Source organism: Chinchilla lanigera, unplaced genomic scaffold (assembly GCF_000276665.1).
Source record: "Chinchilla lanigera isolate Chin_1 unplaced genomic scaffold, ChiLan1.0 scaffold00008, whole genome shotgun sequence".
Lineage (NCBI taxonomy): Eukaryota > Metazoa > Chordata > Mammalia > Rodentia > Chinchillidae > Chinchilla > Chinchilla lanigera.
The window spans coordinates 10,593,141-10,616,326 of NW_004955409.1; the positions used below are offsets into that span (position 1 = coordinate 10,593,141).

The following is a 23,186-nucleotide window of genomic DNA, read 5'->3' on the forward strand; positions in this document are numbered from 1 at the left end:
TCCGCGTGCAGGAGTGGGCAGCTTTTCCTCTGGCGAGCGCTGCACCGCCAGCCTGGGTTGTGGGGCGCCGAGGGGACCGCAGCTGGACGCTTCCGCGGGGCCCTGGGCTGTCATTTATTTCCCCTGCTGTGCGGGTGAGGGGAGGGCATGAGGTGGGTGACCAAAACTCAGCAAAGACCCTTTCCTCGCTCGGGAAATGACCGTGAAGGACAGGTGGTGCTGGGATGCTGAAGCGACCTGTGGATAGGGGAGAGTTGGTTCTGTGAAGCAGAATTTGGCAGGATGCTCAGGAAATAAGTTTGGGAGACAAGGTAGAAACAGAACTGCAGTCTCTGGTGATTGTCTAGAGAAGAAAAGTTTCTGCTCTTTAAATTCCACACGTGCTGACGCCCCAGTCCTGTTTTTAGGGGATGGTGGCGCTCTTCCCGGGACTGAGAGGGGTACAGTATAAATGCTATATAATTTTTCTTTTTTCATTATCATCATCATCATGATCATCATCGGTCTCACTCTGTATTTCAGGCTGGCCTTGAGCTCCCTACCTACCCCGGGCTGGTCTCGAACTCACAGCAGTCTCCTGTCACTCCTTCAGAGTGCTGGGATTACAGACGTGCACCACCATGCCCTGCATAAATGCTATGTTCTTATACTGCTGTAAGTAAGAAAATAAAAAAAGCCAGATCTCACAGTTATATTGGATCAGCACATATTTGTTGATTTCTTTTGTATTTGGTAATAAAATGAGCAAAATAGTGCAGAATTAAAGAGGAAATAGTTGCTGGGTGTGGTGGGTCATGCTTGCAGTTCCTGTTGCTTCAGAGACTGAGGCAGGAGGATCTCAAGGTAAAGGCCACCTCTGGTGATTTAGAGCCCATTGCAGACATTTTAAACGGGATGAGAATGTAGCTCAGTGGTAGAGCTCTTACCCATCCTGTGTGAGACCCAGGGTTCAATCCCCAGTACGGTAAAAATAAAATAAAATAAAAAATAATTTGTATTCTTAGAATGAACAGCTCGACACACATTTGGTATTCTTGTTCTGGAGCATCCAAGATCCAGCCTTTCCTAACTCACTATCCTTTCTCCTGTTGCGTAGACATCCTCAGATGAAATATTCAGCCGGGCAGATTGAGCGGAGCTGTGTACACTAGGGTCCAACTTACTGTAAGAAGCTAACAGGCTTAATCCAACATCTGCGGTTTGCAGAAGAATCCCATGTTTCTTGGAATTTAAGAGTGTTACAGGGCGGGAATATAGCTCAGCGGCATAAGCGCCTGCCTGGCAGGTGCAAGGTCCTAAGTTTGATTCCCGGTACCAAAAAAAAAAAAAAAAGAGTGTTACATCTTGGATTCTAATAGAATAAAGTTAGAGCAGTACACAGTTCTCTTTAAGTAGGGGATGGCGTGTCCATGACAGCAGTAGGGTAACTGATTGTAGTTGTATGCTTAAGCAGTTAAGTTGAGCATAAAATCAGTTGTGTGATTTTAAGTACTTGTCAAAATTACTGGTATCACTAATTCTCTGGTATGGTCAATATGTGCATCCTCAGTAGTGCGGTGCAAATTTTCAGGTCATAAGTAGGTATCACAAAGAGATTTTCCCCCCTCTTTTTGCTCAAAGTAATGGTAGACAACATTGGATAGTCCCTATATAGATTTTATATCTTTGCTTGTGAGTCTGTTTTCCTCCATGTGTGAGAGAATTCTGGACAGCCTCTTCCTTCTTCCCTTTTTTCGGGGTGAGTACAGTGGTACCTCAGTTCATGAACTCAGTTCTTTCCACAGTTCTGGTTGCAAATCAAATTGGACAAAAACTGAATCACATTTCCCCATAAGGTCAACATTGAACCCAACGATGGAATTTCACTGGGCTCTCGCAACCAGAATCTTAGAAAGAATCAAGCTCATGAACCAAGATATCATTCTGTATGGGGGCAGGGAAGGACGGACAGATGGAGGATTTGGTTCCTATCTGCTTTGAAGGACTCCAAAATAGAGATAAGTTGACTCCTTTTATTACTCTCCTTCAGCTCATAAAGAAGCCAGGATCTAATCAACATTTTATTTGACGATGGTTCAGTGAGCACCAATAGTAGCATGAAATCGTAAGTAAGCTAATTTTTGATGGAATGTTCTTACAGGAACTTTGTAAGCATTATATGCCCCATTTGCTGCAAAATATGAAAAGTGTCTTTTCCCAGAGAATGGTGCCCACAGATCTTGATATAATTTATTTAGTAGTTTAGTTAACTTCTTTTTCTTGACAGAGAAAACCATTAATTTTATAGTTAACCATAAAGAAATTTTAGGCCTATAAAGGAGAAACTCATTAAGGGTTGCCTAGAAAAGCTTGGCCAGACGTGCTAAAATTTAAATGTATCCAAATGCACAAAGTTTGAGTATTTTTTTTTTTTTTTGAGCACGAAGATTACTCTAGCACAGTAGGCTTTCAGGCATTTAAAAGCAGAAAATCTGTATATTATCGTATATAGGACTCAACCCTCCAAAATGGGATTGGACTAGGTAAGGGTACCTTCTGGTTGTTCCGTGTGCCAAAGGAACACATAAAGGCAAATCCTCACTTGTGTTCTTATGAACAGGAAGACCAATATTTTTGCTTGAAGTACTTCCTCCTTTATGCCTCAGCGGAATTTCTTGCTGTTCTGTTGTTGAACAACAACAACCCCTTTAGTTGTCCTTTGCATTTTACTTGCAAGCACTCTTGCCCAGGGCAAGCTGCAAGTTGTGCATTCTTTCCGTCTTTTATTTATTTATTTATTTATTTATTTGGCTTTGCTGAGACAGGGTCTCGCTATGCAGTTCAGGCTGGCCTTGAGCTCACTTTGTAGCCCAGGCTTGTCTCGAATTTGCAACGATCCTCCTGCCTCAGCCTCCTAAGTGCTGGGATTATAGGCATGCACCACCACCTCTGGCTTTCTTTCCATCTTTTAAATGATTTTTTTTTTTTTGGTTTTTCTCCGGTACCGGGAACCGAACTCACGACCTTGCGCTTGCCAGGCAGGCGCTTTTTGCCGCTGAGCTAAATCCCCAGCCCCATTTTAAATGATTTTTTGCATGTATGCCTCTGGACAGCTGAGGCAGGAGAATCACAAGTTCAGGCTAGGCAACTTAGAGACTTAGCAAGACCCTATCTCACTAGAAAAAGAAAAAGGGCTGGGGGCTAAGTGTGAAGGCCCTGAGCTCAGTCGCCAGCACAGGGTGCAAAAAGACCTTTTCAGTTACTTCCTATGTGTGACATCTGATTGGTGCTTATTGGAGCATCATGCTGAAGAATCGGAGGCCCTTCCCCAGGCTGCAGTTGTCTGTGTGCAGTACTGGCGCACATGCCGCGACTCCCGGTTGTCTGTGACTTCTTCCTTCTTTTGCTGTTTCATCAGTTGTGGTAACAGTCAGTTGCACTGTAGTCATGTTTCCTTCTAGAATCTTCTTACTGTGTTGGGTCAGTTTCTTATGAACTTTTTGAAATATCCTGCTTTTAGATCTAGAAAATTTTATGTGCAAGTACTCTCCTCTTACCCATTAATAGGAGCTGATGTGCTATTAGGGCTAGGGTAGGTTGTATTGAGATAAGAACCTCAAACCTTTAGGAACTTATTTATTTTTTTAATTTTATTTTTTTTTCCCCTTTCGGAATTTAAAACAAAGTTTATTTTGAGTTACCCTGGGTCATCTAGGATCTTTCCGGGACTTTTTGACTGACAAAGACTTCATGTTGAATGTTACTGCTCATCAGAGCAGAGGGAAAGCACGTCAAGATTCTTAATTCGTGTAGTCTGATTTAAGAATTTTCACAAGTTGCCACTTTGCATATTTCATTGGCCAAATTAAGCCATGGCCATACATAACTCAAGGAAGGAAGTGGAGAAGTACTGTATAATTTTAGCACATATACAGAATTGGAAACATTTGGGCAGTTCAGCCCTCATGTCATCCAGGCTCTGTAGCAAGCTCAAAGTCCAGCATCTCTGAATAATGTCCACTCCTGGCAGTTCTTTACCTGGTCTGCATATAAGTTTTGTGTTCCGCCCCCTGTTGAGTACATAGAGTAGTGTAGAGACATATAAATATTTCTCTTTGGAGGAGAAAGGACGACACACACACCGGACTGTGGACTGCAGCAGTCTACAGACGTTGCCGGAGGTCTGCTCTTGTTCTCTGAATTCCATAGGCCAGTTTAAAAAAAGCCAATCAGTTCCAATATTTGGTAAAGACAGTAAGAATGAATTGTGACAAAAGTGAAATAAACAACTTATCACTATTGCGAGGACTTAGAGGCTGGACCCACAGTTGCCCAGTAATTAACTAAAAGCAGGATGAGGTGTGGCGTTTCTGTTTTCGTTTTATACGTCTCCCTTTGGGCCTCAAAACTTGAAGTCAGATTTCTGTTCAGCTCCGCACATAGGCTTGTTAATCTCTTAAGTGTCTATATTACAAGGTTTATTGACCCTAAATTTACCCAGCCTGTTTCCTCCCCCTTCAAGGTTAAGGACGTAAGGTAAAAGCAACTAATTTTCAGGATTTGCAGGAGCATCTGAGTGCCAGCTTTTAGACTGTCCAACTTTTAGACCCCCCTGGAACAATACCTGGAAGTCTCCAGCCATTATCCTAGACCTGTGATCGCCTGGGATTCTAGGAAAGGTAGAGCCTCACAGACCACCCCGTGGTGAGCCTCCTCCCCAACAGCCGGAGCACTGACCTCCTTGGAACCGAGGCTTCCTTCCCAAGTCAGTAGCCACAGTCTCAGCTAGGAACTGAATTGTCCCCTGAGGCAATGACGGCTCTTCCAGGACCTCACGGAACCCATCCTGAGATACTGATCCACTAGCCCAGGACCTGAGCAGGACTACCTACGTATGCTGCCAGCTGTGCAAACCCTCAACGCTTGCCTTTGTTTCCCTTTTCTATAAAACCCCAAAGTTTCTGTCGGCCTCGCAGGGACAGATCTTGAACTACCTTGTCTATGCTTCCCAGCATGGCCACACCACGTGAAGTTCCTTTCCTGCCCTTGCGCTGCTTGGCCCATTGGTAGGGTGGGATGGGTGGCTGGCCTGGTCTGTTGAGCCCAGGACTTTTTTCCTGGGACTCTGGTAACTACAAGCCTAATTTAAAAATTAGTATTAGATTCAACAGACACAAAATTCCTGTTTGAAATTGCTATAAAAACTTCTGAACACACTCTGTTTCTATACTTAGCTCATTGTTGTGGACCAGTAGCAAACAGTTCTTCTCCTGCACGCACTGGAGCAGTTCTCCACGGTCTTTGGCTTGGCTGCATCTGATACTGGCCTTGGAGAATATGACCTCTTTCCAAGGCTGAGCAGTTTGGTCAGCATGCTTATGACCATAGAAGGGTGGGAGCCTGAAGGTTTTAGGTTTTGAACAGCTAGTCTTTTTAAAAATTTTTTATTTTTTGTGTTTTTGAGACAGGGTCCTGCTGTGCAGTTCAGGCTGGCCTTGAGCTCACTTTGTAGCCCAGGCTGGCCTCAAACTTGCAACAATTCTCCTGCCTCAGCCTCCTGAGTGCTGGGATTACAGGTGTGTGGCACAACTCCCAGCAATGGCTAGTCTCTTGGAAGGCATTTCTTCTTGGAGAATCTTTAAGACCTTCTTAAAACCAATAGCAACCAGCACACAGTACTCATCGGTCTTCCAACTTCTTGTCCTAGTGCTAGAATTAAGTCCATTAGCCACAAGAACCTAGCCCCGCCGTCACTTGTTGCAACAGTTCTTTCAAATGTTTTGTCACTTTTGCAGGTGGGTCACTTGCTGAGCTCTGGTCTCTGACACACGTTTTCTTGAGTTGGCCAAGAACAGTTTATGTGCGGTTTGGCCCCTGACCCAGTGTTTTGGAATTTTTGTTAGGGCAACATCTGGTTTCTAGTTTGCATACCACTGAAGATAGACTAGCTAATTACTCCTAAAATCTTGGTGGCTTAATAGAACACAATTTGTTTCTTCCTTTTGTCACATACTCATCACATGCCACCCGAGGGTTCCTTGTTGTACTTGTGTGACAGAACAGACGCCATGTTTGCATTTCTGATGACTGGCAGAGTAAAGCGTGTCGTGGTACACTAGCTGGTAAAACTGTTTCCGGGAGGAGGTAAGCCTCTTCCTCTGGTTTTTTCGGCCCCAGTTAGTCACATGGTATCGGTGATAACTTGGAGGGGGGAGGGAGGGCGGAGGTGAGTCTGACATTACACCTGCCAGAGAACTGGAACCACACCAAGGAGTGTCACAGTTCTTTCTCCCAAGGCACTCATCCCTTTGTCTCGGTATTTGGATTTTTGAAGCATTAAGGATTGCTTTCTATTTCCTATGATAATTGTTGAAGAAAAAGGAAAAATTCATCAAATACCTTCTGTATCTTTGTTTTCACTTTGTTCATGTTAATTCCCCCCATCCCCTTCTCTTTGAAAATCTTTCTAGTACATGTGCTGCCGAAATGAGCGCTGAAAATCTTTTTATGAAGAGAATATGTCTCTGGGCAAATGCGACTTATTTTCCACATATGTGGTGTCTTGTCTTCTAGACCTTATCGGGTGTTTTTTTTTTGTTTTGTTTTGTTTTTTGTCTTTTTGAGACAAGGTCTCGATATGCAGCTTGCGTTGGCCTTGAGCTCACTTTGTGGCCCAAGCTGGTCTGGAACTCACGACGATCCTCCTGCCTCAGCCTCCCAAGTGATGGGATTACAGGCGTGTGCCACCATGCCTGGCTTAGACTTTGTAGGGTGAATTGGATTAATTGAGTAGAAGCTATGGAAGATTTGATTATATACAAGTAAGGGCTTTTGAAATAAAAATGAAAAGGTACACTACTTAAAAAATGGTTCTGTAAGGCTTCACAAGTTGGAATTGCCAATTTTTACTCCTTCAGAAGTAAAAATTACTTCATTTACTTTCAACTGACAGTTACTTTCAACTGCCCCTTTTGGCACTGACATTCCTGTTTCCAGTAAGTTTGGGTTTTGATTTTGTGAAAAATGAAAACTTAGTTCTCTTTCAGCCCCTTTCTCAGTCTAACTGTGTGATCCTTACTCTGTCTCCTTTCTCTCATCTGACCTGTGCTGTATTTTCTGCTTTAAGTAGTTTTTACAATAATCAAATATAATAGAGGATGGAGCAAGTGGTAGAGATTACTGCTGAGTTCCTGTCTCTGCAAGTGTGTAGGAATAACCACCAGTATCTTCAGCCGAGCAAAAGCACAGTACCTTCATGTACATACCTAATTTCATTTGTCCCATGAGATGGAGAACATGGTAAAGTACTCAAGCACTGGATGTGTGGTTCTACCTTTTGGAATACAAAATACGTGTTAAGAGAAAATGTGTTAACCCTCGTGTCCAAATTAGTATTAAAATAATTGACTTATAACCTCAAGGCCAGGAAAAATATTTTGTATTTGAATCTTTCAGTTGTGCTTTTACCTAATGTGTTACAGTTTAATTATAATTATTTTATAAGATAATGAATGTTATATAGTTATCCTTATCCTTATCCTTGAGAGTGCATGCATTTCCCTCTGGAATATGAAGAAAACAGTGGATGACTATTTTAAAACATCCCCATTAATGTAGGATGACTTTATTTATTTATTTATTTATTTATTTCCCGGTACCAGGAATCAAACTCATGCCCTTGCACTTGTCAGGCAGGAGCTGTGCCGCTGAGCTAAATCCCCAGCCCCTAGGATGACTTTAAAATAGGCAGGTTTGAAATGGCTATAATGTATAATCACTTTTAATGTCAAGGATACCCTTTAATTATATCATTAAAATTACGTTTTAAGATATATTGCACCATTGTCACACCTAATTTACCTAGTTTTTGAACATTTGACTCATCATTAAAAATTGATAACAAATTTGTTCACTATTTGATAGGAGGGAGCCCTAAAGAATGAAATTATCAGTAAGTAATCAATAAAGACTTCGAATTTTTTTTAGGAATACCTGCTCATGGGCCAGGGATATATAGCTCAGTGGTACAAGCACCTGCCTGGCAAGTACAAAGTCCTGAGTTCAATTCCCGGTAATACAAAAAAAAGTTGTAAAGGAATACCTTCTTAGTAGTGAGGAGTGTTATGTGCTTATTGACAATATTGAATGATCAGAGTAAGAATTCAATTTATTGTGATTTTTCTGTAATTGCTTTTATCATTTTACTTATTGAAAAACTTTACCTATGTTATAGGTGTATGGAAATATTTTTGGTATTTTTTTCTATCCTATTTTGAAAAAACTGTATGCATTTGAAAGGTATGGGTCCTGTTTGAAAAAAATTAAAATTCTCACCAATTCCTGTGAGTATATCAGGCAATGTATTTTTTATATTATACTAATTTTCCTAAACTATCTTCTTTTCATTTTAGATCTATAGATCATCAGTAGAAAAACATATTGAAGTTGTTCAAGAAAAAGTTGAAAATAGCGAAGAAAAAGAAGACAAAATTAATAGCAGATCCAGAGGGCAGGATAGAAGTAAGTACACTAGGAAGAAGGTAAGAAGAGGAGGTCTAAACCAAAAGATCAGCAGAACTGAATTAACACATGAGTTGAAAAAGATTTAAATTTTTAAATGGTGTGAAGAAATCTTGGTTTGGTTTCTCTCCAGTACCGGGAACCGAACTCACGACCTTGCGCTTGCCAGGCAGGCGCTTTGCCACTGAGCTAAGTCCCCAGCCCTGGTGTGAAGAAATCTTAAGTCTTAAGCATTAAAACGCATGTATATTTGAAAAGAATACTCCTACGTAGTTTGTAACAGGTATCTTCTCGGGATTTAAAATAAAAAGAAAGTAAACATATTAGACCTATATTTTGGATGTTTCACCCCATCTTAACCGTGTTAAGTAACTGAGTACTGTAAATTAATTGTAGGTAGGTAGAACAAAAGACCCAGTTCAAAAAAATGGGTTGGATAATATTTGAGAATTAATTTTAGAATCATAGTAAAAATATTTGTTCCTACCAAAACATTTTCAGGTACTATATCTTTGATTTCTTTTGCAGTTATAAAAAATCAGGAGTTATCAAATTAATGTCATTGTATGTCATGCCCTTCAAGTTTTTACTAACAAGGAAAGAGTAAAGTTCTAGTGAAATCAAATAACATAAGTAATGATTTAACTTTTTTTTTTTTAGATTTAACTTCATTTAACAAATCAATTGAATAAAACTTTGTTGGACACTTCCTTGGAACTAGGTGTTGACCTAGGCACTGGGACACATCATCAGCTCACGTACAGCTACGGCTGATAATGCCGTCTGGCTTCAGTGTGTTTAGCATTGGGGTCTCTTGTGTTGTCATGTGCATTTTGTGCACGTCAGCTGAAGACCCTGTGCCAGAACTGAGTCCTCAGAAGTATTTCAGTGCACTGCAACCAGGAAAAGCCTCTTTGGCTTATTTTTGTCCCACTGGTAAGTGCTTTTGAAGTTTTCATATGATTCTTGCCACGTTTTCCTCCCTGTTCGGTGCGTATGCTCAGTAGGGACTTACTGTCCTGAATAACGGTGCCTGCTGTACAGCTGTCGCTGTAGTCCGCCTGCCTGGGTCAGTCCAGACTCTTCTGTCTGGCCTGCAGTGTGGCCCTGGTCAAGTCACTTAGCTTCTTTCTGTTTTCTTTTGTGCTCTATGATGAGGAAATAGTATTCATTTTCTAAGTTTGTTGTGAGGATTAAATAAATTTATTCGTATGCTGCATTCATACTGAGGACAGTACTTGTTAGGAATGATTGATACAACATCTGAATTTCATTTGGTCACTTTTGAACGTATACTTTCTTATGTTTTTAGTATGAACTATTTTAACGAAATGTAGTAGTATGAATGCTTTTGTTTAATACTATGCTTTTGCTGTATTTGTGCTGAATTAACTAGTGTAGCCGTTGAACTGTTGAACACAACTGAAAACCCTATTCTGTTCTTGCAGTGAGTGAGTGAGATGAACCCACATTTTTTCTGCTACCTTATTATGAATGTGATTTGGTATTTTAAAATCATTTTGAAGGTTTTGTGTGTATGTGTTTTGCATAGATGGTCTTAAACCTGGAGGAATAATGCTAAATGTGGAGTTTAAATTAAAACAGGAAGTTTTAAAGGTCACTTGGAAGTTAAAATACATCATGATAAAAATGTTACAAATAAAAACAATGCAGTAAGGAAATAAGGGTCTGAAGATATGTAACTAGGTATGGTTAGTTATTTAGTTGTTGGTGAGGTGTTGTTGGACAAATAAATATGTCTTCTGTGTTGGCAGATTTTGACTTTAATTTTTAGGATTCATCTTTTATAAGGGGTGATTGATAATCGTAAAACGTTTCTTGTTCTAGATTCTCCAAGTACCTCTATAGTTCTTGAACAATTGAATGAGGCTGTTAGACCTCTCCAGGACTATGGAATTTCAGTTGCAAAGGTAAAAAGTTACTTATGTTAGTAAAATATTAGTGACAAACATTTTACAATTGTATGACTTAAGACTGAGTACTTAAAAATACTTCAGTTTCATTTTAAAAACTGGAACAGTATTTTTTCTTCCTTTTTTTGCATAAGACTGGAGAGAAACACAGTTTCAGATTGTATCACATAGTACATACAGAGGGGGAAAAACCTATTTAAAATTCATTTTTTTTCTTTCTTTTTGTTTCTTAGTGGTACTGGGGTTGAACTAACTAAGAACTTTCACATACAATTAGATCCCAGCCCTTTTTATTTGTTTACTTTTTAAAATTTTGAGACAGGGTTTTATTAAGTTGCTAAGTTGTCCAGGTTGGACTTCCTCCTGCCTCAGCCTCCCAGAGTACTGAAATTACAGGCACATGCCACCATACCTGACTTGTTAAAAATTCCCTAGCTTAGGGGCTGGGGATTTAGCTCAGCGGCAAAAGCGCCTGCCTGGCAAGCACAAGGTCGTGAGTTTGGTTCTTGGTACCGGAGAAAAACCCCCCCAAAAAAAATTCCCTAGCTTAGAATTTCACTCTTTTATAAACCATTCTATTTGGGCATAGTGTCATTTTTCAGACTTAATAATTAGGCTTTGGTTCTATTTTGTTCTGCTTGACAAATATTTCCTAGTAGGTAGTTACAATTCAACTATTTATTAAATTTCTATTAAGACAAACTGAGGCAACAAAATTAATATAATTGAAGAATGTTTTCTAAATTGTTATAGTTGTTTGCATTGCAGCTTCTCACATTTATTTTTAGAACAAAATTAAAACAATTCAATTAAAAAAAATTTTTTTTTTTGGTACCAGTAATTGAACTTAGGACCTTGCGCTGTGCTGCTGAGCTATGTCCCCTGCCTGAACAATTTAATTTGAAAGTACATACCTAATTTTTTCTCAGAAAGTTACAAATGACAATAGAGTATTATGTAAAAGTTTCACATGCTTCTCGGTTAGATAGCTGCATAAGTCTTTTATTTAATTTAAATGTATAATTTGTACATCAGAAACTGAATGGGAAGCAAGCCAGTAATATTAAATTCCTTCAGATTAAGTCTGCTTTTCTTGTATGTTTATTTTTTCTTAAATCATTGGTCTGCCTTCTCTGGAGATGTTTGTTGTCCTTCTTAATATCTGTAGCTTGATCTTTTAAAGTAGGACACATATAAAGGCTAATTAACTTTGGCCATATATCCTATCAAACACACACGAAAAAAACCCTTATTTTTTATGTGTCAATTCTGTATGTGTAAGAGTCTCAGTTAATATTTCAGCAAATGAACCTCTCTAGGATGATAATGGTACTCGTCTCCAGGAGCTTTGAATAAAATTTTAACTGAGATTTACAAATGAAATAGTAAATTGATATAAAGTTCAGAGGGATAATCATTTCTGTTTATTTAGGAACTAGTAGATTAGTACCCAGTACTGTCTGTCTGGTAACAAGTGGAATAGACTACACTGAGTTTTTTTTTTTTTGTACTGGGAATCAAACTCAGGACCTTGTGCTTGACAGGCAAGCACTTGTGCTGCTGAGCTATATCCCCAGCCCTAACAAGTGGAATAGAATATTAGGGTTTGTGCCTAGGCCATTGCCTTTATTAACTAACATCATTTAACCTCTTGCTTTCACGATCCAGAATGTGGAGCAATCTGGAAAGCAGAAATGACCAATAAAAGGAGCCCATGCTGCAGAGCTAATTCAGTCATTGACATGTGGTGAATACTCTAAGCATTTGAGATTGAAATGAGCTTACCATATCATAAGTAAGGAGAATAAAACACATTCACAAATTATGTCAGTAACCAGTAAAATCTGGTACCTATAATAAGAGAGATAGAAATAAAGTGCTAGAAGTCAAAAGGAAAGAAAGCCTATGTCTGATTATTGGAGTAGAAAGGCCCAGATGGTGCTGGGGAAGACTTCACAGAGAAGAGCATTTGAAAACGTTTTCAGAAGTTAAGACTGCCAGAGGCAGAAGTGGATGAAGAAAACAGTAATATAAATGGACTGAATGTTCCAGTTAAGACAAAGACTGTCAAGCTGGAGACAATAATGAAATCCAACTGTATGCTATTTAGAAATATCTAAAATAAAACATCAGAAATCTTCAAAATAGATGAAGGAAAAAGAAATATGCAAATGATAACCAAGAAAAATCTGGTGTAGCAGTGTTACTGTGTCAAAGTCTAGTTTATTTTATTTTAAAGAGAGAAAGGTTAAAAAAAGAAAAACAATGATACAGAGTTTCAAAACAGGGTAATAAGAAATTAACATTGGTTAATGTATTGCATATTGTTGTCTTCAGAGTAGTTGTTCAGATTACAAGATGTAGACATGCAAAATTAACCAATATAAGCACAAACCGATCTTTTCAATGGACTAAAATAAATTAGTAGTATAATTATGTTAGCTATCTTGTATATGTATATATATTTTTTCTTTTCCCTTCCTTTTCTTTTTTTTTTGGTATCAGGAATTGAACTCAGGCCTTTGCTCTTACCAGGCAGGTGCTTGTGCCGCTGAGCTATATCCCCAACCCATCCCTTCCTTCTTTTCAAAATCTATTTTTTTCTTTTTTTTTTACCAATAGTGTATGTCCAAAATTTATTGGTATTGAAGGAATGCTGTGCCAAACATTCCACATTGTTTCTTCTGTAGATGTACGTTTTCTTACAATTTTCTAGATTATCTAGCTAGAGAAAGTAACAGAGGCACAGAAGAGTTACCTACCTGTGTCAAATATCCATTAATACACGATTTGACATCCCCTTGGCGAGACATCTGACTGTTTCAGTTTATTTTAAGTTACTTGGCATCTTATAGCTGTGAAAGAAGAATCCTATAACAGAGACCAAGAGTGGAACTAAATGACAACGAAGAATTTCTGCCCACATTACATTTTTATGTTATTTTTTTAAAGGAGAGAGAAAAAAACAAACACAAAAGCAAAAATAAAACAACAAAACAAAAATGATACTGAAGTTCAAAACAAGGTGATAGGAAATTAACAATAGTTGTTGTAATACAGATTGTTATCTTCAAGGTAGTTGCTAAGCTCACCAGACACACGCATGCAAGATTGATCAAACAATTAAATATTAGCTGTTCTTTTCAATAATCCCAATAGAAATCAGTGGTACAATTACCCCAGCTATCTGGTGTGTGTGTGTGTGTGTGTATGTGTGTGTGTGTGTGTGTGTATTTCCCCTGCCTCTTTTCTCCTTTCCCCCCATTCCAGCTGTTTCTTCCCTTTTTTGGAGGGGGTACTAGGAATTGAACTCAGGACCTTGAGCTTGCCAGGCAGGCGCTTGTGCTGCTGAGCTATATCCCCAGCCCTGTTCCTTCCTTTCTTTTAAGAAAAGGTAAATATAACAATGAAAACGAGTTTCAAAACAGGCTACTAGGACAGCTACAATAGCTGATACACTGTGTATCATTGTCTTCCTAGCAGCTATTCAGAGTAGAAGATACAGGCAAGATATCTTGTCTATATAATATTAGAACAAAACTTTCTTTTTAATGAACTAAGAGAAAGTAACTGTATAGCAGTCTTAACTATCTTGTATATACATATATTTTTTCCTTTTTTCTTCTCTTCATTTCACCTTTCCCCAACACAGTTTGTCTTTTCTTTTGAACAGTTTCTTCCCAACTCGTAATATCTATTGTATATTTCAGATCTTATTTACTTGGTTTTTTTTTTCACATTAGTGAGACAATATGATGTTTACCCATATGGGTCTGATTTATTTCACTTATGGGTATGTTCTTGAGTTGCATCCATTTACCTTTGTCTCCATTTTATCCTTTTTAAGGACTGAGTAGTATTCCATTATGTAAAAAAAAAACCCCACATCTTTGTTATCCATCTTCAGTTGATGGACATCTGGGTTGTTTCCAAGATTTAGCTATGACAAATTGTGCTGCTATAAACGTGGGTGCACATCTATCACTGTGGTATGATGATTTTAATTCTGGGAAGATACCCAGAAGGGCAATAGCTGGGTGGAATGGGATCTGCAATCCCAGCTTTTTGAGGAATCTCCACACTGATTTCCACAGTGGTGGTACCAGTCTACACTCCCACCAGTAGTGGAGAAGGGTTTCTTTTCCTCCACAGCCCTGCTAGCATTTGTTGTCAGTTGATTTTTTGATGATAGCCATTCTTTCTGTGGGGAGATGGAAGCTCAGTGCTGTTTTAATTTGCACTTCTTGAATGACTAATGATGTTGAACATTTTTTCATGTATTTATTTTCCATTTGTATTTCTTCATCTGAGAAGTGCCTGTTTATCTCCAATGCCCTCAAAATCTATTTAAAAACACAAAACCATTCAGTCATCCTGGACCTTTCTTTCTCTCATAACCAGCCCATCTACTACGAGGTTCTACCCTCAAAACTTTTCAAATCTCCTGTGCCTTCAGGTTTTCCTCTCGTTGTCATCACTTCTCATCTAGGATACCACAGGAATCTCGAACTTATTGGCCTTTCTCCCTTCACTCTTGTCCCATTACTGATCCCTCTCTGTGTCCATCAGGACAGATTCCACCCTGCCCAGGCTTCCTGTTACACTTGTGATAAAATTGAAACTCTCGAGTGCTGCAGATCGGCCTTGTGTCTGATCTCATTTTCTGTCCCTCTGCCTTGCGTAGTTTGTTCCTGACACACAGTGATGATTCTGTTACTTTTCCCCCCCTCCAGTATGGGGGCATCAAATCCCAGGGCATTATACCGCTGAATTAATCTCAGCCTTTTAAAAACAAATTTTTGAGCCAGTGTCTTGGTAAGTTGCCCAAGTGAGAGTCAAACTTGCAGTCCTCCTGCCTCAGCCTCTTGAGGCTGGAATTACAGGCTTGCGCCACTGTGCCCAGCTATTCTTCTGCTACTTGAATCTGCTAGGGGTACTATTACGACACGGCCTTTGCAGGTGTTTTCTCCTCTGCTTAGAACTCATCTCTTCTACCTGTTTATATATTTGTATATATTGCTTTACTAATTTCTTTATTACTTTTTATTTATAGCTCTTAATGTATATTAATTAGCTTTTAAATTGTCTCTACTTTGAGAATGTAAATTAAAGGGTAAAGATCTTAATTTGGTACCTAACTGTACTCCCCGTGACTAGCACAGTGAATGACATATGGTAGGTGTTGAAGTAAATGTTGAAAAGAGGAACGAATGGATAGATCTGTTGTCATAATGTGAGCCATCTCTGATCTGGGCTTTAAAAAGGTTTAAAACTATGTACACCAAAGTTCCTGGTTATGCCTATAACCTGACTTTTAATTCTAATTCACTATTCCTAGTGTCTTCCCTGTCAGTTCCTCTTTTTTTTTTTTTTTTTTTTTTTAGCTTTTTGAACAAATGTCACTTCCTCCTTGGCATTCTGTTTCCTCAAGCTCTATTAAAATTAAATTGAACAACAGAAACCTTCATTGTAAACCAGGAACCTTACCAAATCTGAAATCGAAGAACTGTTCTCCTTGCCTTAATTTTTGTTAATTACGTTGGTGGTCACCTGTTCACGCCATCTAGAAAACCCTTCATTCTTTTCTTTCCTTCCTTTCCCTGTCTGTCTCAGGATGCATATTCATGCTCAGGCCTTCTACTTAGTTTTAGTTACTCCGTTTGGGAAGACTCGAGTGTCTTTTGTGCTCTTTGACTTTACCTTAGGTCCTTGCCCTGTCCTGTGTGTGTGTGCTCCTTCCCCTCCCATTTTATCTTCATTTGCTGCTAGGATTGGCCTTATATTTCTTCACGTGAAGTCCACACTGTGAGCTACCCAGGGGTGGGTGGCTGCTCTGACATCATCAGGGACTCAGAGTCATTCTCTTGTCGCGTCCTTAGCAAGTGGTTTCCTCCATGAGTCCACTGGTACCCTGGCTGTCTTGTCTGCTTTTTGTCAACTGATGAAGAGGAGAACAGCAATCAGTCCCCTGTCGAGAGCCTTCTAGGGATTCCAGCACCTTCTTTGGCTCTCGCCAGCTGTTGGGGTGGCTGGAAAAACCTCTTCATGGGGCATTTGGTTTTAGCAAATTCCTGTTAGTAAACAAAAGTAGAAGATGGATAGATTTGGTGTAGAAACTAGCAGGGTCTGCCGTATCCGTGTTCAGCTGCTGAGATGCTTTCAGGATTGCAGCTCACCACCCTCTGTTTACGCTTCCTGCCCTCCATTTTTGTGCTGAGGTTGATCCCTGGGCCTTACACTTGCTGAGTACTTGCTGTACCACTGAGCTCCACCCTCCTCTGCTTCCTGGCTTTTCCATATGCTTTTATACTTTCCTTTCTACCTGGTTACTCTCTTACCTGTTCTGAAAGATGGAATTAATTATAAACTCTTCGGTATAATTCAGTATAACTCCCCAGATGCAGAAACAGTTCCCCTCCCTTACTGCATTTCCTCTCGCACCTGAGTAAGAGAAGTTATTGTATACAAAGCTGAAAAAAGTAAAATACAAAGTTTGACCTGGTGAAAAGCCATAATGTTTAATTCTCCTTATTTCCCTAACCAAGAAACTTGACCTTTGGGTGTATCCTCTAAACCTTAAATATAATCTTTTAAAGGTTAATTGTGCCAAAGAAGAAACATCCAGGTACTGTGGTAAAGAAAAGGATTTGATGAAAGCATATTTATTCAGGTAAATTTTTTTGAATGTGATGTACAAATATAAAGTTATATTCTAGAATGTTATATCAAATATCGCCAAGCTGGAGTATTTAGTGGGGATTATCTGAAGTTTAGCAGAAAGCCCAGGCAGTATCCTTGCTGCCTAACCTCTCTGAATTTTAACTTCCTTGCTTACCAAAATATGAAGAATAAAACCTCCGTCCCAGGGTCATTTTAAATATTACGTGAGAATCTTACATACATCCCTGCTACAAGGGCGTGGTTAAGCACCACTTAGAAATTTCCATGTTCCAGGTAGCTGTGTCCGTTCTGTGTTTGGATGTACTTTACTTTTGAGGAATCTGTCCGGGTCTAGGTTGCAGATGCTTTTCTACCTGGGTCTTTTAGTCTATTTGGGGCATCTTGTATCCTTTCCTCAAACCTTTGGGGTTCGGCCTAGGAAGTGGGGAGAGACTCTGGTTGCTCCGGGAACTCCTGCTAAGGACACTTCTTTCTCCTGCTATTCTCCTTCCCAGCCCAGTTTGGAAAGCTGCATGTGATCAAAAGTAGTCAGGGAGCCTTATTTCGATTCATACTTATTTCTAGCCTTTTTTGTCAGATCCAGGGCCTAAGTTTTTCAAAATCAACCTATTTAAGTGTATATTGAATAAACATTTGAGGGTGCATTATGTGTCAGCTCTCTAGTGGGTGCATAGGGTACATGGGTATAGCGCAAGCTCTAACATCAGAGAACTTACAAGTTAATGTGTTAGAAAAGCAAGTAATTGAATTGTAAGGAAATATTTCTATAATGTGTTTTTAAACTTTTTATAGAGGCAGCATATTGCTCAGAGAGTTCCCCGCTGACACCTTGTTTGATGTCAATGCCATCGTCGCTCACGTCCTCTTGTAAGTACGGGGGTACTCATTTACTCAGTCGTTGTTGATTTTGTTTTAGAGGACCACAATCCATTACAGTATTTTAAGATTTTAACACTGTATTTGTAGGCATCAGTTCCATACAAATTGCTGATGTATCTTCCCACATTGAAGGTCTAAAATTTGTTTAATGCCAGAGGATACAAGAACACATAGATACTCTGTAAAAAAATAGGAGATGACTCAACAAAACTATATAGTTGTAGCGGGGTGTGGTGGTGCACGCCTGTAATCCCAGCACTCGGGAGGCTGAGGCAGGAGGATCGTTGCAAATTTGAGACCAGCCTGGGCTACAAAGTGAGCTCAGGGCAAGCCTGAACTGCATAGCTAGACCCTGTTTCAAAAAGACTGAAAAAAAAAAAAAGACTATATAGTTGTAGAATTGCCTTTGCTTCTACCAATGGAGTGAAGATTTACCACCTATCTTAGTCTGTTTGGACTGCTATAGTAAAGTACCATAGACTGGGTGGCTTGTAAACAATGGGAATTTGTTTTTCACAGTTCTGGAGGCTGAGAAGTCCAAGGTCAGGTATTGACAGGTTTGGTGCCAGATGAGGGGCCCTGCTTCATAGTACAAGGCCATCTTCTCCCTGGGTCCTCACATGGTAGAAAGACCTGGATCTCTGCAACTCTTTTATAAGGGTAGTAGTCTCATGACTGATCACTTCCTGAGGGTCCCACCTCCCAGTACCATCATTTTGAAGGAGTTATGGTTTGTGTCTGTGTGTTCCCCCAAAGCCTCATGCGGTCATGGGGCGGGCTTTTAGAGTTTGATTAATTATGGATGTGAGAGCTACACCCACCCTAGGGTGATAGTTTGCATATGTAAAGGAGAGGAAGAGGCTGCTTGCCCCCATTCCTCCCTTTTAGTGTTTGTTGCTTTTGCTGTGTTCTGCTGCCAAGAGCTGTAGTCTTCTGCCATGGGCTACTCTGCCTTGTAACCTGCCAAGTATGGACTAAAACCTTCACAAACTGTAAGTGAAATAAACCTTTCCTTCCATAATTTTGGGCATCAGGTATTTTGTCCCAGCAACGAGAGAAAAGTAACCAAGACAGAGGGTTAGGATTTGAAAATAGGAATTTAGGAGGACACACACATACCACAGAACCCGGTAAGAAGCTCATCTTTGCTATTTACATGAGGATTTTAAAAGTGCTTGGTTTCCCTCTGACACCAGCCAGATTTTCCTGGAGTCTGTAGCTCTGTGCCTTCTTGGTGAGTATGGAAAAAGTTCTTGAGGCATACACTTGTTTTTTTTTTTTTACTGAGAGGGAATCTCACATTCCCCTGGTATGGAATCTTTAAGTCCAGGATTCAGGCTTGTGCGAGCTCTGTTTTGCAGTCTACCTCTGAAATGAAGTCTGGTGTTCTCTTTGATGGCAGTGCCAGACAGTATGACTTCTTGAGGACACAGGTTTCCTGATTGAATGTCGTGGGTCTGTTGTCCACTGACACCTTTGCTGACACTGACTGCCTTTTTTCTCTGTTTGGGTTCACACTTCCTTCTCCTCTCTTACCCATAAAACTGGAGTGAAAATTAAATTACAGGAAATTCAAAACTTACAGGTAAAAAGTTGTGGTGATCACTTTACAAATGGACACCTTTAAATGTTCCAGTCCTAGTAATATATTATCGAAAGGCCTTTAGGAATTCGTGGAAGCCATGGGCCCTGAGACCTACAGACTGAGAAGCCAGTTGTACTGGGTAGTTGGTAGCTTTTTGAAGAAGTGACTCTGAAGGGCCATTAGGCTGCTTTGAAATGGCTTTCCTAGTACAGAGAAGGGGTGGCTCCCTTGGCCATAGCGGTCAAAGGAAGCTTGGCAAAAAGCCCAAGTAATAACTGTGTTATTTGTTCTCAGGAACTTTATTGGTTTTGCTGTTTTTTCCAGTAGATATTTGATAACTTTCTCTGACCCAGAAGTGAGGGTGAAAAACATGGAATGAAGACTTTGAGGGGTGGCGCATACTGAGATTTCTTCCCATCAAGTATGAACCCAGGTCTGACACCAAATCCTGGAGTGCCAGGTCCACCTCGGACAACTTCATGAGCAGGCAGCTTTAAACAGCTGGACCCTAGACAGGAAAGGTTGTCAGTGGTGAGGAGGACCCTGGTACCTGCGCTGGTTAGCAGATGGGGTTGGTCACATTCATTCCTGCTGTGGACGTGGTCTGGTTCTAGTGTGTACTAATGCTGATTTGTAGAACACGGGTTTCCACAGGCAGATTGTGCCCCATGTTCCTGCTGCGTGTCAGACCCTTGTGAGGCGTTGGGGACACACAACAGAACAGGATGTGGCGTCTGTTCTGTAGGAGTGTAGTGTTCTTTTGCAGAGATAGACATAAAAGATAGTATATGGTATGTAAAGTAGTAGAGATATGTATTCATAACGGCCAGTGGATCCACCGAGAAAGTAGTTACTCACGTCTGGAAGGAAGGTGGCTTCCTGAGGGAGGTGGGCAGTTGGGTAGGTCTCAGGGTAAGTGTTTGACAAAGAAGGAGAAGGTAGGAAAAGAGGGGAAACTGACAAGAGCATGGAAGTTGGAAATAGTTTGGAGAGGGAAGTTTTGCCTGAGTGTAAAATGTGCAGTAGCAAAGGAGGATAGTGAAGAAAGCATGGGGTCAAGTGAGCGGGCATCTCTGTTTACCCTCTGTAGAGCGGTGAGCTTTTGGGGAACTACAGAAGGGGAAAATGTCTATTTCCAGAGCAAAATCCTTAGGTGGTCTTTCCATCCTGATCATAGGCAGTAACAAGCTTTGCCTAGCAGGCCTTAGCAGGGGAGCTGTTCTCAGGAGATAACTGAGGTCAAGGGCATGGCCCTCCTGTCTCTTAGGTGCTTCTGCTAAGAACTTGCTGGAAGCGCTCTCCGGTGGTCTTGGGTGGTTTCTGAGTCAGTTACTTTCCATTCCAAGCCCCTACTCTACTTTTCCCCACAGTGTCCGTGGGTTCTTACAGGGGTCTTACACTTGGGACTCCTTGGAATGAGGTGGTTCCTTGTGTGCATTGCGTCTACCTGGCCCTTGTCCACTGCCATTCCACGGGATGAAAAATGGAGCAGTGTGGAGTCGGTACCTCTCTGTGTCTTGTTTGCACGGTCACATAAGTGAGTACTAGCCAGCGATCTAACCCAGGACCTCTTTCGTGCTCTACTACACCCAGCGCTGAATAAAGTGTCGGTTGTTACTTACAGTTTGGCTTGTGGTGGTCCTGATTGACCTCTTCAGACCCTGATTGCTTGACCGAGAGTTGTAGCTGGGTGAGTGTTCCGATCAGATTAGGACCTGAGAGATCTTTCTGGTGTATGGGAGACAGATTTAGGGACCCAGGCACATGTAAAACTGCTGTGTGGCTGTTGGATAATCCAGGAGGTGGAGGTCTTTTGCCCATTTTTTTCTGTTGAGTTTTAAATTTTGTTATTATTCATTTCTAGGCATTCTTTTTACATAGGAGAAACAAAATTTCTCCTAAATTTCCCTAATGTGTCTTTTTAAAAACAGTGCTCAAATTAATCTTCTTTGACTTCAGTTTTAGTTGTACACGTACAGTGGTATCCCTTATGCCTTTGTTACAAAGAGATTTAATTTGTGCGGTTTTTAATTGGTAGACTTATTGAGAGCACTTCTAGATTTACAGAAAATTATAAAATTTATTGGAGCACATAGTACAGAGAATTCCAATGTTTCCTTTCACCTTCATGCGTGGTTTTCTCTGTTAACATCAATGTGGTACAGTTGTTAAAACTGAAGAACAGCCAGACATGGTGGCGCATGCCTGTTATCCTAGCCCCCGGGAGGCTGAGGCAGGTGGCTCACTGTGAGTTCGAGGCTAGACTGAGTTACATAGTGAGTTTAAGGCCAGCCTGAACTACATATGAGACCCTGTTTCAAAACACAAAACAAAACAAAAAAAAAATTAAAGAACAAATATCAACATATTATTTTTAAGTACAATGTGTAGTGGAATTCACTTTTTGCGCTTTCTATTCTGTATGTTTTGACGAATGCACCGTGTTGTTGCCAGCAGTAGAGAATCATATAGTTTCCTTGCTCCAGAAATCCCTTCTCTTCCCCTCAAACCACTGACGCTGTCACCCTCTCTGTAGTATTGCCTATTATACTTTTCATATGGTGGAATTATACAGCATACATAGCCTTTTCAGATCTTGCTTAGCCGTATGTAAAAGACTCTGTGTCTTTTCGTGGTTCATAGCTTATTTCTTTTTGTCACTGAATAATCCTTTGTGTGGATGTACCAGTGTTTATCCATTTATCTCCTGAATACCTTGGTTGCTTCCAAGGTTTGACAGTTATGAATAAACCTACTATAAATAATCTCATGTAGGTTTTTTTTGTGTGGGTGTAAGTTTTCAATTCCCTTGGGTAATTATGCAGGGGTAAGGTTGGTGGATTATGTAGTAAGACTATGTTTAGTTTTATAGGAAACTGCCAAACTGCCTTGCAAAGCGGCTGTGCCATCCTGCATTCCTACCAGCAATGAGAGTACCTATTCCTCCACTTCCTTGCCAGGGTTTGATGTCATCTTTTGAAAAACTGTTTTTAAATTTTTTAACCATCCTAATAGGTGTGTCGTGGTACCTCTTGATGTTGAACATCTTTTCATATGCTGATTTTCCATCTGCATGTTTTTTGGTGGAATGTCTGTTCAGGTAATTTGCCTAATTTTTTAAAAATTGAGTTTTTTTTTTCTTGTTGAATTTTTAAGGTTGTTTTGTACATTTTGGATACAGGTCTTTTGTTAGGTACATGTTTCACAGCGATTTTCTTCCAGACTCTGCCCTGTTTTTTTTCATTCTCTTAATAATTTCTTTTGCAGAGCAGAGGTTTTTGATAATGAAGTTTTCTTTTACAGATAGTGCTTTTGATGTTGTTTCTTAAAAGTCATTACAATCCAAGGTCCCTGAGATCTTTATCTTTTTTTTATTTTTTATTTTTTTTTTTTATTTTAAGGATAAAAGGAGGGAAACATTAACAGACATACAACATTTTACAACATATCACAAGCACAATACAGACAATACAGAGTTACAAACAAAGTGGTAGGGAATTTCTTTATCTTTTAGATGTTTAGAGTTTTATGTCTACATGTAGGACTATGATGCATTTTGACTTAAGTTTTGTATCAGATGTAAAGTCAGGGTCTAGATTCATATTTTT

The 23,186-nt window shown here is 40.0% G+C and overlaps 1 protein-coding gene across 2 annotated transcripts in view; it reads left to right on the forward strand.

Annotated features, from left to right (window-relative positions):
* Positions 1–552: 552 nt before the first annotated feature.
* Txndc16 (thioredoxin domain containing 16) overlaps positions 553–23,186 on the forward strand; it is a gene marked incomplete in the record, with an annotated part of 86,689 nt that continues 64,055 nt past the window's right edge. For both annotated transcript variants that reach the window (XM_005376781.2, XM_013510324.1), the window contains 7 exon segments: positions 553–654; positions 2,030–2,104; positions 8,391–8,499; positions 9,160–9,435; positions 10,348–10,430; positions 17,030–17,103; positions 17,907–17,981. In XM_005376781.2, the coding sequence (XP_005376838.2) occupies positions 9,276–9,435; positions 10,348–10,430; positions 17,030–17,103; positions 17,907–17,981 (392 nt within the window).